The sequence below is a fragment of the Lissotriton vulgaris genome, chromosome 2_1, assembly GCF_964263255.1.
Source record: "Lissotriton vulgaris chromosome 2_1, aLisVul1.2, whole genome shotgun sequence".
Taxonomy (NCBI): Eukaryota; Metazoa; Chordata; class Amphibia; order Caudata; family Salamandridae; genus Lissotriton; species Lissotriton vulgaris.
In genome coordinates, this window is record NC_141687.1 from 1,326,783,875 (window position 1) to 1,326,797,915 (window position 14,041).

The window sequence follows — 14,041 nt, forward strand, 5'->3', positions numbered from 1 at the left end:
CACTCTTTCTCTGCAGAGATGATCTACCAGCAAATTCCTTACTGATCCTCCCTTTCTCGCTGGTCTGTGGTTGACCTGCCTTCTGGTCACACCAATTTGTGTTTTAGTGCTCTGCGTCTGCGGAGTGGGCTTGGACAGTCTCGAACGCAACTGACGTGGTGTCTATATAGGCTCTACACATCATTTCCGGAGTGGAACGGTGACAGTTCAGAGCTGCATGGCGCCACCTATTAGCGTGGAGAGGAATTGCTGATAAGATTATGAATCCAGTGTAACGAACGCCTGGGGGAATATTCAAAAGGTGAGGAATCTGCAGCCAGATAGCGTCTCTACCAGAAAGAGCGTTCGGGTAGGAAAGTAACGTGTTTGTTAATGTACATGATTCCTTGTAGTCTGATAATACTTTTAGATGAGATGTCTAGTTATTGTTGTAGTTAGTCAGTAATACCTCTATTCCTTCATGTTGTGAAACCAGGATTAGCAAATCGTACTCTCATTGGTTTGCAACAGGGATGCAATTTGTGATGTGATCTAGGTGCAGGGAGGTTGCGCGGAGACGCAAAATGACCTGCCTACTTAATAGTAATTCGCCAGGTCGCTGTTTGCAATCCTGTGCAAATTACAACAAACGCAAGAAGAGTGGCCTGAATGAGAAAGAAGACCTCCATCCCTATCATGTATGCATTCTGTAACAAAAAAATATATGTTTTTAAAAAGAAGCTTATCTCCCTTAAAAGAACAGATGCTGGTTAAACAAAAAAAATGCCATTTGGGAAGAGAACAGGAGGAGCTTACAGTGGTCCCCCAGACCACGTCTGTCCCTTCCTCTGTTTAGGCTTCTAAATTCTCTTGTTGATCGTCACTGTGACGCCCACAGGGCAGTTTAAATTAATAACAATTAGAAATGTGCAAGATCCTGAACAAGCGCCATCCGGAAAAAAAGGAATGTGCGTATTAACATTATAATAATGGCTCTTAAAGTGTGCGTGATTTTTTTTTATATCAAATAATACCTTCAGAAATATGTGCACCATATCAGACCAGTGTTCTAGCGAGTCAGTGTTTGATGTTGGTAATTGTGTCGAAACATGGCTTTTAAATTGCGGATGGCGTTGGTACTTTGATGCACTTTTTTCCTACTCAGGTGTTCCCTTTGTTGCTTCACCGACATCAGGAGCGGGGCAACCTTGCACCCTTAAGTATAGTTTGTATATTATTATAAACACAGCAGGTCCTTTTGAGGTATTATGGTGGATAAAGCAGTCTGTGATGTAATTCTAGCTTTGAACTGTTTGATAATGTTACCGTAGTCCACGAGGGGACACGATGACGCAGTCCCTGCGGTTCCTCCGTCGACTGCTCGCAGAAAGATGTCATTGAAGCATTATACTGGGCTCTGCCTGACTTAACACATGAGCAGCTCACGTGGTTTGTTTAAAGCTAGAGGTTTTTTCCCCGAGCTTGCAGATTTAGGGGTCCAATAATTTGCAGCCGCTTGGAGTTCTTACTTTGATTATGTTGTCTGCAATAAAAACCCAGCACTCTTTGCTAGACGCAGATGTATTACTTCTTGTAAACGCGCAGGCTGTTTGCTAACTTAACCTTAAAAATGAACTGATAGTTACTGAGGTTTTAAAAAATGTTTAACAGTATGCAGGAGATGGCCTACGCTTGTGACGCAAAGTAGGGCTGAAAAACCGAAAGGAGTTAGCATTCTGCTCACTACGATTGTTGTTTTTAAAACAAACCTACACTTTATTTATATTGGCAAAAATCAGGACTACACTTTCTCCTTTATACTACATGTGATGAGTCCTTGATTTCCACAGAAGCCCCAAAAGACACAAATCATAAGGACATTGACATGCTGAAGGCCTCCTGTGCTGTAAATTGACAAGGAATAATGCGGGCATCGGTGTTTTTAAAAACCTTCCTTGGCTTTAAGTAGGTTTTGTTTGTAGTTTGCAGAGGATGTTCTTATATTTTTGTGCTTTTTTTCCATTCTCCAAGCTGGCCATTTTATCTAAGTCGCTGGTGATACACCTCACTCAGTCCCCTCTCTGGGTCAATGTGTTTCTGCCCCCACTTTATGAAACGCCCCTATTACCTCTAGTTTTGCACAATTTTTTAGGTCTCGCCTGTCGATGCGCATGCGCATCGAGCAAGCGAGACTATTGCGAGTTATCTACTCTTTATCCACACTGCAAGGAATCGTGGCGATTCCTTGCAGTGCCCGTGACTTTTAAGGTCAATGCGCATGCGCATTGAGCTTATGCGCATGCGCATTGACCTTAAAAGCGCGTGCGCGTGCACGTCCGTCTTTGTTTACCCCTCCGCCCCCTCCCGCCGTGTCGCATTTCTCCTCCCCCTCCCCTCTCTTCCTTCCGTCTTCCTGCCGTGTCGCACCTCTCCCCTCTCCGCCCCCTCCCCTGCCCGCCCCCTCCCGCCGTGTCGCATTTCTCCTCCCCCTCCCCTCTCTTCCTTCCGTCTTCCTGTTTTCGAAGCAAGCTTCCCGTCCCTCTGCTGCACTTCATCACAATCTGCCTCCTCGGAACGACCCTCTTGAAGGCCTGTCTCCCGCTGCCTCGTTCGCCCGCAGCCGCAGCCTGCCCGGCTCATCAATATTTATCAAAGGCAGCCGCGCATTCTGCAGCTTCCCGCCTTTTATTGTTGCCCATATTTCCACTTTATTGTCTTCTCAGACCGTGCATGGGGCAATCGGTCCCTCTTGATTCGATATTATAAATCTGCCGGAGATGCGTCTCCTTCAATGTAATCACAGACGGATATACGATAAATCCAGTTCCCTGTGGACTTCCAGCGCGCCCGAGCCTCTCGGAGCGTGTGCCCACCGCTGCGCCGCCCTTGTAGTACCCTCCCCTTCCCGCCGTGTCGCATTTCTCCTCCCCCCTCCCCTCTCTTCCCTCCGTCTTGTCTTGTGAGTCTCTGTAACTGTACCCCGCCTTTCACCCATCCTGTAGTCATGTAAAACAACTCCTCGGGTTACAGCTCCTGTTTCCGAGATCTTTCTGTAACTCGTGCCACTTTCTTTTATTTAATGTTCGTGCCTTTCTTCCCATGCATAGGGTTGGCATAAGCGCTGCACATTTTAGGAAGCAGTATAACAAAGCATAATGTTTAGGGTTAAACACCATTCAAGCAAGCAGTGTGACGTAGCATCGTGTTCCCTGTTTCCCTCGCTCCAATTCCCTATAGTATTCCCTCTCCCCCATGCCCTGTCATTCCCTCTTCAGTTGTGTCGCAGCGATTTAAACATGTCTTAAACGCAATAAGCACTATGCAAGCCAATACATTACATAAAGTGACATCTTCCCCGCGCCGCTTCTGTGTACCTTTTCCCTTCAGATGCAGCGCTTTGACCCTATCTACATGCGGCATAAGCACTATCTATGCAAACTGCTGACATATTACATCGGGTTCTCCTGTTCCCTCTCTCCAATTTCTTCTCTCATTCCACTTGTTTCTCCTCACCCCTACTGCTTCCTTAAAGTACTACGGTGCACTAAAAATGTAGGGCAACTTCCGTGCCGTATAAGCAGCCAACGTGACATAACTCCTTTCTTCCCTCTCTCCTGTGTCTACTCCTTCTCTTGCTTGCCCCCGCTCTGCGCATGCGCCAACTGTTAGCAAGCGTTTTTATTAACAAAAGGAAAACATAGTCTAGTCTGGGAAACACAGAGGCGGGTAACAAGGGGATCCTCTAGCAGCCATGAGTGCATGAAGCTCCCCACACACTCCAGACCCAGATGTGTATGATTGCGACAGAGATGACGCGAAGAGGCTAAACATTAAGACGTCACACGGGTGCTGGATCTGAAGATACGGGAAGGGAGCATACCAACGAGATTCATGCTGAAATAGAAATGTAAACTTTCAGCGCCGATCAAACCATTCAAAAATGTCTCCCTTGCAATGCCTGGTGCGAGAGTGAGTCTTTGTATGTCAGAGACTGACAGAGACGTGGTAACATTGGCGAACCCAGGGGCTTTAAGTGGGCCGGGTTCTGCCGGTGCTCAACAGCTGCATGTCTAAAAACCAGGTGCCAGACTACTGCAAGCTTCCATCCACACGCAGGCTCTCCTGCACACCAACGTCATTCTTTTCGTGTGACCCGCCACAGACCGACCTTTCTACAGGGCTGAGGAGGGGGTGGGGGCAGCAGGGCGTCCTTTGCAAAAGGTTTTAAACTGTACAGTAACCCCATTCCATCACTCGCCTCACTCTTCCCTTGTCACCCCACTCTCTCACTTGCTCCTCTCATTTGCTTTGCTTCCCCACCATGTCCTCTAACGTGTGCCTTCCCCTCCCCTCCCCTCCCCCGCGGCTCACCCCACCTCTTCTCGTTTTCCCCTCGCCCTCCCCCTCCTCCCTCAGCGCTCTCCTGCACACCAACGTCATTCTTTTCGTGTGACCCGCCACAGACCGACCTTTCTACAGGGCTGAGGAGGGGGTGGGGGCAGCAGGGCGTCCTTTGCAAAAGGTTTTAAACTGTACAGTAACCCCATTCCATCACTCGCCTCACTCTTCCCTTGTCACCCCACTCTCTCACTTGCTCCTCTCATTTGCTTTGCTTCCCCACCATGTCCTCTAACGTGTGCCTTCCCCTCCCCTCTCCTCCCCCGCGGCTCACCCCACCTCTTCTCGTTTTCCCCTCGCCCTCCCCCTCCTCCCTCAGCCATCGCTCCCATCTCTCTTTGATCTGACTGAAACTATTAATGGGGTCTCTTAAAGAAATGCACAGGATTCTCTGGCAGCAGTATATTTTAAATTGTACACCAAAATTCATCAAGTTGTATACTGGTAGGGTCTCTTTGTAACACTCACACTCACTCACCCTCACCCTCACTCACCTTCACCCTCAACCCCTCACCCTCACTCACCCCCCCTCACCCTCAACCCCTCACCCTCCCTCACCCTCACTCACCCTCAACCCCTCACCCTCACTCACCCTCAACCCCTCACCCTCACTCACCCTCAACCCCTCACCGTCAACCCCTCACCCTCAACCCCTCACCCTGAACCCCTCACCCTCACTCACCCACACTCACCCCCACTCACCCTCACTCACACTCACCCACCCTCACTCACACTCACCCCCACTCACCCTCACTCACACTCACCCACCCTCACTCACCCTCACTCACCCTCACTCACCCTCACTCACCCTCACCCTCAACCCCTCACCCTCACCCACCCTCAACCCCTCAACCCCTCACTCACCCTCAACCCCTCACTCACCCTCAACCCCTCACTCACCCTCACTCACCCTCAACCCCTCACTCATCCTCACTCACCCTCAACCCCTCACTCACCCTCACTCACCCTCACTCACCCTCACTCACCCTCACCCTCAACCCCTCACTCACCCTCACTCACCCTCACTCACCCTCAACCCCTCACCCACCCTCAACCCCTCACCCACCCTCAACCCCTCACCCTCACTCACCCTCAACCCCTCACTCACCCTCACTCACCCTCAACCCCTCACTCACCCTCACTCACCCTCAACCCCTCACTCACCCTCAACCCCTCACTCACCCTCAACCCCTCAGCCTCACCCTCACTCACACTCAACCCCTCACCCTCACTCACCCTCATGCTAAAGATTTACAAAAAAAACCCATAAACAATTCTAAAAGCACTAACTCTAATGCTGCGAGACCTATTGCATTTCTAATGCTTGTTTAACCTGTTTCTATTATCACTTGCTAAATTGCTAAATTGCTCTATACCTTTGTATCATCTGTTGTGGTACCCCGCCTATCCAGTGGAATGAGCACAAATATCCCACTGGGGCATTGCGATGATTGACGTCTCAATGCTCCCAACATACCCCACTGCTGCCAGTAGTGTAGTAGTCTTGGTTCTAGTCCTGACAGCAGTGAAAGAATGGGGCAGTGACAGGAATTTCCTTCGTAGGGGTACATAATTCACTTTCCGAGCGGGTTGCGGAGGGCTGCTTCTCTTTTAGGTCTGAGCCCAAGCACCCCTGGTAGTTGGGTGGGATAGCTAGAGACCAAGGGGCAACTCTGCCTCTTTCCGTGTGTGGGAATTTCAGTGCGTTGATTTGACTGGCGAGGGAGAGATTAATATAGACTGTTGGCTTAGTGAGCAGATATCAGAGACAGAGGTGTCCTCAGCTTAGTCCATCCCATGTGGTGGATGTATTAGGAAACAAGCATTTACAATGCAATGGTTTCGCCTTTGTTAAAGTTAGAGCTATTGGCATTGCTCTTGACATTATTTTTATTTATGTTTTTTAACATAAATAAATGGCATTGTCATTTACAATGCCACTAGCTTTATCTCTCGCAAATGACACACACAGAGCCCCCCCACACATACACCCACACAGAGCCCACCCACACAGAGCCCCCCACACACACAGCCACACAGAGCCCCCCACACACACAGCCACACAAAGCCCTCCACACACACAGCCACACAGCCACACAAAGCTACCCACACACAGCCACACAAAGCTCCCCACACACAGCCACACAAAGCCCTCCACACACACAGCCACACAAAGCTCCCCACACACAGCCACACAAAGCTCCCCACACACACACAGCCACACAAAGCTCCCGACACACACAGCCACACAAAGCTCCCCACACACACAGCCACACAGAGCCCTCCACACACACCCACATGGCACAAGCAGGCAACAGGGGCACACGGAGGCACAAGCAGGCAACAGGGGCACACGGAGGCACAAGCAGGCAACAGGGGCACAAGCAGGCAACAGGGGCACACGGAGGCACAAGCCGGCAACAGAGGCACGAAAACTAAGGCACAAGCAGGCGACAGGGGCACGAAAACTGAGGCACAAGCAGGCAACAGGGGCACACGGAGGCACAAGCAGGCAACAGGGGCACACGGAGGCACAAGCAGGCAACAGGGGCAGGAAAACAAGCACAAGCAGGCAAAAGGGTCACAAGCAGGAATTGTAATTTAGACGGGGCTGAAGTGGAGAACGGTCAGTAGTGCGGCTGGTGCAGTGGTACCAAGCCGAAAGGTGAGAGGGGCTGTCTGCACCCCAGTTTGGACAGTTTCCACTACCTAACAGGGATTGGTGGGAGGGGGGCGTACTTCTTGCTTGCTTTAAGGCTGTTACTTCGGGGACTCAGTGCACGCTCCTGCCTGCTGCCGCCCGGACACGACAACAGGCAGGGAGAGGACAGGATGGAAATTCTGGTGGAAATGCAAGAAGCTGTCACGTCGAGTTGCTCTCACCTTGTCTATTATCAAACAAGTCTCTGCCACAGCAAAGCCAGGTGGAATAAACACGGAGAAGGCGGTCTCAAAGTCGTAGACCCCCACTTCCGGAACCAACCAGAGCTATCCTCGCGAGATCAGCTTAACCACCTGGGGGGTGCAGTGAGCTCCTGCAGGGAGGGCTGTGAGTTGCAGTGAACTCCTGCAGGGAGGGCTGTGGGGTGCAGCGAGTTCCTGCAGGAAGGATTGTGAGGTGCAGTGAGCTCCTGCAGGGAGGGCTGTGAGGTGGAAGGAGGGCTGTGAGGTGGAAGGAGGGCTGTGAGGTGGAAGGAGGGCTGTGAGTTGCAGGGAGGGTGGTGAGGTGCATTGAGCTCCTGCAGGGAGGGCGGTGAGGTGCATTGAGCTCCTGCAGGGAGGGCTGTGAGGTGCAATTAGGGATGTGAGGTGCAATGAGGGATGTAAGGTGCTGTGAGCTCCAGTAGGGAGGGCTGCGAGGTGCAGGGAGGGCTGCGAGGTGCAGGGAGTGTATGTGGCCCATGCTCTAGCCTAAAGAAGTGAAGCCAGCACCTGATGGCCAATTAAAAGGCAGCAGATAAGAGCAACAACGAAGGCAATGAATGTTAACCGATAGGTGGGCTGCAAGCCCCTTGTTGCATACAATAATATATTTTGCAAGCGAGAGAACACGAGTTGTCGCAGGCGAGACCTGAAAAGGAGGATCAGGGAAATCAAATAGTCACCTAGGCTCACAAAAACAAGCAGGGAAGCTGGGTCATGTTTTCTAGTTGTGTATTTCATCCACTAGCTGGATATATTGTAATCCTGTTTTACATCAATGATGGACTGTCTCATTCTTGGCACTTGAGGTTAGAGTGTGTATGGCACACAGAAGCCACATGAAAGCATGTTTCGAGGGTGCAAGAGGACATCGAGCAGATTCTGACTTGAACTTAAGCGGAACATACATACTTTATGATCCCCCGTTATAGCTTGAATGCCAGTTTTATATGCGCCTCCTCGTATGACTCCTTTTAAAAAACATCTAGCGGCGCCCCTGCAAGTCATCAGGCACTCGTTCAGTGAATCTCGTAAAATAGAGCAAATGTAAAGTTCAGTTCCGACTATTAACTACGTATACTTGCACTTAGAAAATGCATATCTAATAACTGCTGGCCTGAAATAATGGCATTACCAAGTAAACAACCTACAGAGGAAAAGCGTTTGAAAGGGGCATGATGGCAATGGAGAACAGCAGCTAGACACCCACCGAAGATGGCGATCGTTCATCCAGACCGAGTGCCTCCCTTGGAGGATGACTGGCAAATAACCGAGACAAAAGTTCATCTTGGAGTGACGTAGCAAATGTACCCACATGCCACGCAGGTCGCAAGAGTTATAAGCGTAGGGCTTACACTTATTTGACGAGACTAAACATCCGAAAATCACCTCTCTTAAAATGAAGAGCGAACGTTTAGACTCTCGCCTCTCTCTACAAGCTGCGATCCCAACTATCGGGCACTGTAGATGAAAAGTATCAGAAGGACCGCAACAGCTATTAAAGCCCGACTGAGGAGGATTAAGTAGGCCTGCTCCACACACATGCCGAGGATCACAGTCCGAGAGCACGACCCGTTGCGCTGGTGAGCAGGCAGTTTGCAAAGAAAGGTTGGGAAACCCGCACAAGACATTTTGGAGACTCCATGCTGAGACAGCGAAGCGTTTATCGATCCCATCCGAACACCAGGAGTTACTAATTAACGTGCAGTTCTTTGGGAGCAGAAACTGGCAACATGCAAACTACCGCTCAGACGCTAGGGAGCTTCAGGCTTTGCATTTATTACAAACGTGAAGAAATGTCTGTTTCCGAAGTAAGAACTAACAATAGATATGGCATTTGCCATTGACTGGAAGCCATCTAGCTGTACCAACAAGAACAATTTCCTCTCGATAGTTGTAGAATAACTGCTCAAATAGCTCCAAATTCTGCGTGAACCAGGTAAACAATGTATGACTAACACACTCGGTTCTTACGTTCACCTACCTCATAAGATGACGAGCTTCGTTAAGTGCAGAAGATATAGAATCTTAATTTATAAGGCATATAAAGAAGTAATTTAACTATTATTATAATATGGTCAGAAAACACAAAAGCCATACCAAGTGCGACAAAATACAGACTTCAGAAGTACAGAGTACAATTTTATTACACAACACAAGCAAGTCACCGTCACTGACAGCAACTTGCAAATGGGTGAGCAGTACAGAATGTACAATGGCCAGCAGTCCTGGGTGTAGCTTTATCATACAGCACACAAGGTTCAACAAAATAACTATATTACAGAGTACAGAGGACGCTTTAGCATAAGTTAAACAGTGCCACTTTATTAGAAAGCAGAGGCTTGTGGAATAGAGTGCAACTTTGGGACACACTATTTACAGATAACAGTCACGTGTGAAGCTTAATCGCATTTACAAGGGGCCGGAGACACAGACCGCGGGAGGGGGGGCAGGAACGGGCACACCGAGAGGGGGGAGCGGGAACGGAGAGGGGGGCAGGAACGGGCACACCGACAGCGGGAGAGGGGGGGCGGGAACGGACACACGGGGAGAGGGGGGCAGGAAAGGGTAATCAAAAGGCAGAGCACTCACCTGGACTTCTTTGAGCTACGAGAAGTCGACGGGCCCCGGCGCCATCTTCGGCGCAATGTTAATCGCAATTACAAGGGGCCGGAGACACAGACCGCGGGGGGGGGGCGGGAACGGGCACACCGAGAGGGGGGGGGCGGGAACGGAGGGGGGGGCGGGAACGGAGAGGGGGGGCGGGAAAGGGCACACCGACAGCAGGAGAGGGGGGGCGGGAACGGACACACGGGGACAGGGGGGCGGGAAAGGGTAATCAAAAGGCAGAGCACTCACCTGGACTTCTTGGAGCAACGAGAAGTCGACGGGCCCCGGCGCCATCTTCGGCGCAATGACAAAAACATGACTTGAGGAAACAAAAAAAATAACCCCGCCCACTGCCGCATGACTACACAGAGGGAACGCCCATGGAAAAAATCTCGGGAACGCCCCCGAATCTGGTCCGGCCTTGACGGACAGATCTCTGTTCCAATGGCTAGCCTCCATTTATGGAGCTAGCCAATGGAACAGAGGGGCGTATTCAAGTGTCTCTTACTGAAAACTAGAGAATTCTCCTGGGGGCGGAGCTAACGCTCCGTGCCCCAGGCGAAACCTAAAAAGGCTCTTGTATCAGGTGCTGGTCTCACCAGGACTAAACCCTTCTCCTGGTTGCCTGGTGATATTCTGTCAATAAGCATTGTAAAGTACAACAGCCAGTCTTCTTGGGATCGCCCCATTGATTGGCGTTTATTATTCTAATCGATAAACCATAGTCTGCCTTACATAAACCAGGCTGGTACTGGAACTGGGTACACTTCCTGGTGTTCACTGTATTTTTCTTAAGAGTCCCAAGATTAGCATCTTTACAACAACCGGCTGTTATGCTACACATGCCCTTTTAGAAATCCGATTTGGGGAACAAATGCCAAGGCAGCCTATGGCATTAATACCATATAATTCATCTTCTTCCATATGCCAGTCGATGACCTGTGCCCTCTAAGTGGTAACATTGGCCCTTTGAGCCTCATGGATGACTCTTTCGGTGTTGGGTAGAGTTTGTTTAGTGTGGGCAGTGCCACACACCCACAACCCTTCTGCACCATTACAAAAGCCCATCTAGCCCTAAAACACTATCTGACACCAAAAGCCTCCATATGCACTGCCACCCACAATTTGATCCCAAAGCAGCTTCGCTCACTTTTCAACCCCAACTTGACCTCAAACAAGCTTTGTGCCCTCATTGTGAACCCAAAAGGTTTTACTCCACCCAAGAGAAGCTTCCCATGGTTCATTATCCTAACCCAGATCAATAAACCAGCTTTCATGACACCCAACCTCCACCATAACTGATTTAAAGCATATCTGGTCCTGTGACATTAAAAGTTTCTCTTGGGCCATATACCACCGCCACACAAATGGCTGTCTCTGGCATGTGCCTTATTCATTGGCCATGAGACCTCTGCACTCTCATAGTTTTCTTCTTGTTCACTTAGAGGAAAGGAGTTGCAGTCCAGTGTATTCCTCTGAACATAAAGAATGCATAATTCATTCCTGGCCCCATCCAAGATCAGAAGTGTTACACTATAACTACATGCATGTTTGCAATTGTGTTAATGCACATGTAGCACATTGTGTACAATTATGTTTCTTTTGTGAATTGATTTGTACCTGCACAACACATTTAATACCAATCTGTGCAATTGCAGATTGAAACAAAATCGTCAGTCTGACTATATATTTCTGCGGAATACTTTGATGTTTTACAAGCACTGTTTTCTGTCCCAAGATCAAGCTACAAGACAATCTAAAGCAGGGGTGTCCTGCTTAGGTCCAGCAGTCTAAGTTAAATGCCAGATTTTCCCAATATCAGTATTAGATATACTTACGTAGAATCGATCTAAAGGTCAATGATTTGCATAGTGAGTTTCTTGAAAATTCCCTTCACTGTCCCATTCTGCTTCAATCAAAGCAGGATCTGGTAAACGTTCTGGATTGTATGCTTTTAATCACACAAGCAGCCTCTGCCCATGTTGTGGTCCATGTTGTGCCTCGTCAGTAGGGTGCACTTGAGTCTTATGTCACAGTGACCACAGGACCTAGCTCTGGGAATTCCCAGTAGGCCAGATTCATTCTAGTTTATTTTCCCCCCTCCCAGAGTTCTATATAGACTGGAAGGTATTCGGTATCAGAGCGCTTTACATGAGCACCAGTTGTGTTACACAAGGACACATTCATTTTTTTGTTAGGCACAGGGAGATAAAGTGATTTTCCCAGAATCACAGGATGTTGAGCGTCATTGCCGAGACTTGACCCCGTTTCCCCAGATTTGAGATTGACCGCCCTAGCCATTAGCCTGCATACTGTCCCCTTGTGCTCCTGTTTAGGGGGGACCTGGCCTGGCAGTTTTGGGCGGACTGCTCCTATTTAAGCAAAACCAAGACTGATTTGAAGGTGTCGGATTCCTTATTGAGATGGCACAGTGATTAAAAAAAACGATAGGCTGGGATTGAACCTTGAATAATTACCAGTGGCTGAGAATAGTTTAAGCATTCCGCCATCACTTTCGTGTTTTCTTCCTAAAGTGGTTGACTAATTTTGTCAGGATATGGAAGTATCTAAGAAAACCACTGTGCTCCAATACCTGCATTTTTTAAAAATTTTCTGGTGGACATTCCCTCTTATTGATCTCGGTTGGATAGGTCATGAAATACATAATGTATGTACTGTTGCACTTAGTGTTTCCTCTTTGATATGGGATGTATAGCTGAACCAATGTTCACACACCTCCTTTCTCCCACAGAGTCCTGAGTGAGGTTGTTTTCCTATATTATAAGATATGAATTTTGCATAGCTATGGGTTGCCTTTCTTCAAATGTGTATTAAAGGTTGAGAGACCATCATGATCTAAGTTTCTCAATATTTGTTTGTAGGTACAAGCTCTCGCCAAGCTGTGTTCCTTCCTTTGGTTTCCGTCACTCGCTGTCCCTTACAGATAAGGTGGACCGATTCAACGAAGAGGTACAGAAGCAGAAGGTATCCCGGAACAGAGATGCACCAGAAGGAGGATTTGATGCCATCCTACAGGCTGCTGTCTGCCAAGTAAGTAGCTCTTCATTTAAGTGCCTCCAAGTCATATTTACACCACACACATCTCAGACCTTGAACTATATTGCCTGCTGATCTTTTTAAACAGAAGTTAAAGTTGACAGTAAACATAATTTTGTCGCTATGCACGTGATAAAAAGCTTCAGACAAAATCTTACGTTCACGTCATAGGAAGTAGAAAAAATAAATGTGCTAATATTTTATTGATTCAGAACACTTTTTGACAATGATTTTAGACATACGTTTATTTCAATTAACCAAGCATGGCCTCATTGAAAAGCATTTCGATGGGTGAAGAGCATTTTTTGTGTGTTTTTTTTACAAGACTGCTTTCTTGCAGGGTGTGTACACCTTTACTTAAACTACAACAAAGAAAGGAGGACTTGAGGTAACTTACCTCGAGCCTTCATTGCTCCTATATGCCCCTTCTCATCTAACAGTTGTATAAATGAATGGGTACACCCAACTCCAAAGCCAGACATCCCATTGTCCAAGTGTTTTCTACATAGCTAGCCCCTCCATGTCAGCAAAGTGGGCTGTAAAGGTGACGCCCCCTTCAGTCTTTCCTGTGTACTATACCAGGCAACTTCAGGCATTGAGCTGCACCCACCCTCTGACGAGGAGCGCGGGCTGAAATCTTTGGTATGAAGGAGAAAGAGTCTCTATAATGGTGATTATCAATTAATAATATGGCCATTAACTAACTCCCTTTCCTCTTGGTCTACCCAGATCTTACATATATGAGAGGACTCCCTATTAGCTGAATGCAGTTACATTTATGTTTTTTGGATTTCTGCAAGTACATAGAAGATTTTCTTTCTATTATGTATTTATTCTGAAATGCACGTACTGCTTAGGATAATCGCCCTTTATAGATGCCATCATCAATACTGCCTTTAATAATCCACTGGATTTCTTTAGTAGGGTTGAAAGTATCGGTCTGTGGTGTTTTCGTTTGTTCCATTGGTGCCATACTTCTTCGTTGCATTTTGCCATATCTTGTACTATAATTGAATCAAAAGTGTAAACTCTTTTGAAGAAGCTAATTTCATTTTTATATACTTGTTTTTATTGC

General features: G+C 48.1%; 1 protein-coding gene across 1 annotated transcript in view; it reads left to right on the top strand.

The window, feature by feature from the left end:
- The window catches only part of ITGB5 (integrin subunit beta 5), a 658,371-nt gene that overhangs the window by 293,892 nt on the left and 350,438 nt on the right, over window positions 1–14,041 (top strand). Inside the window, exon 5 of the mRNA XM_086957094.1 lies at window positions 12,792–12,960. Within this exon, the coding sequence (XP_086813220.1) occupies window positions 12,792–12,960 (169 nt within the window). The remainder of the gene's footprint in view (window positions 1–12,791; window positions 12,961–14,041) is intronic.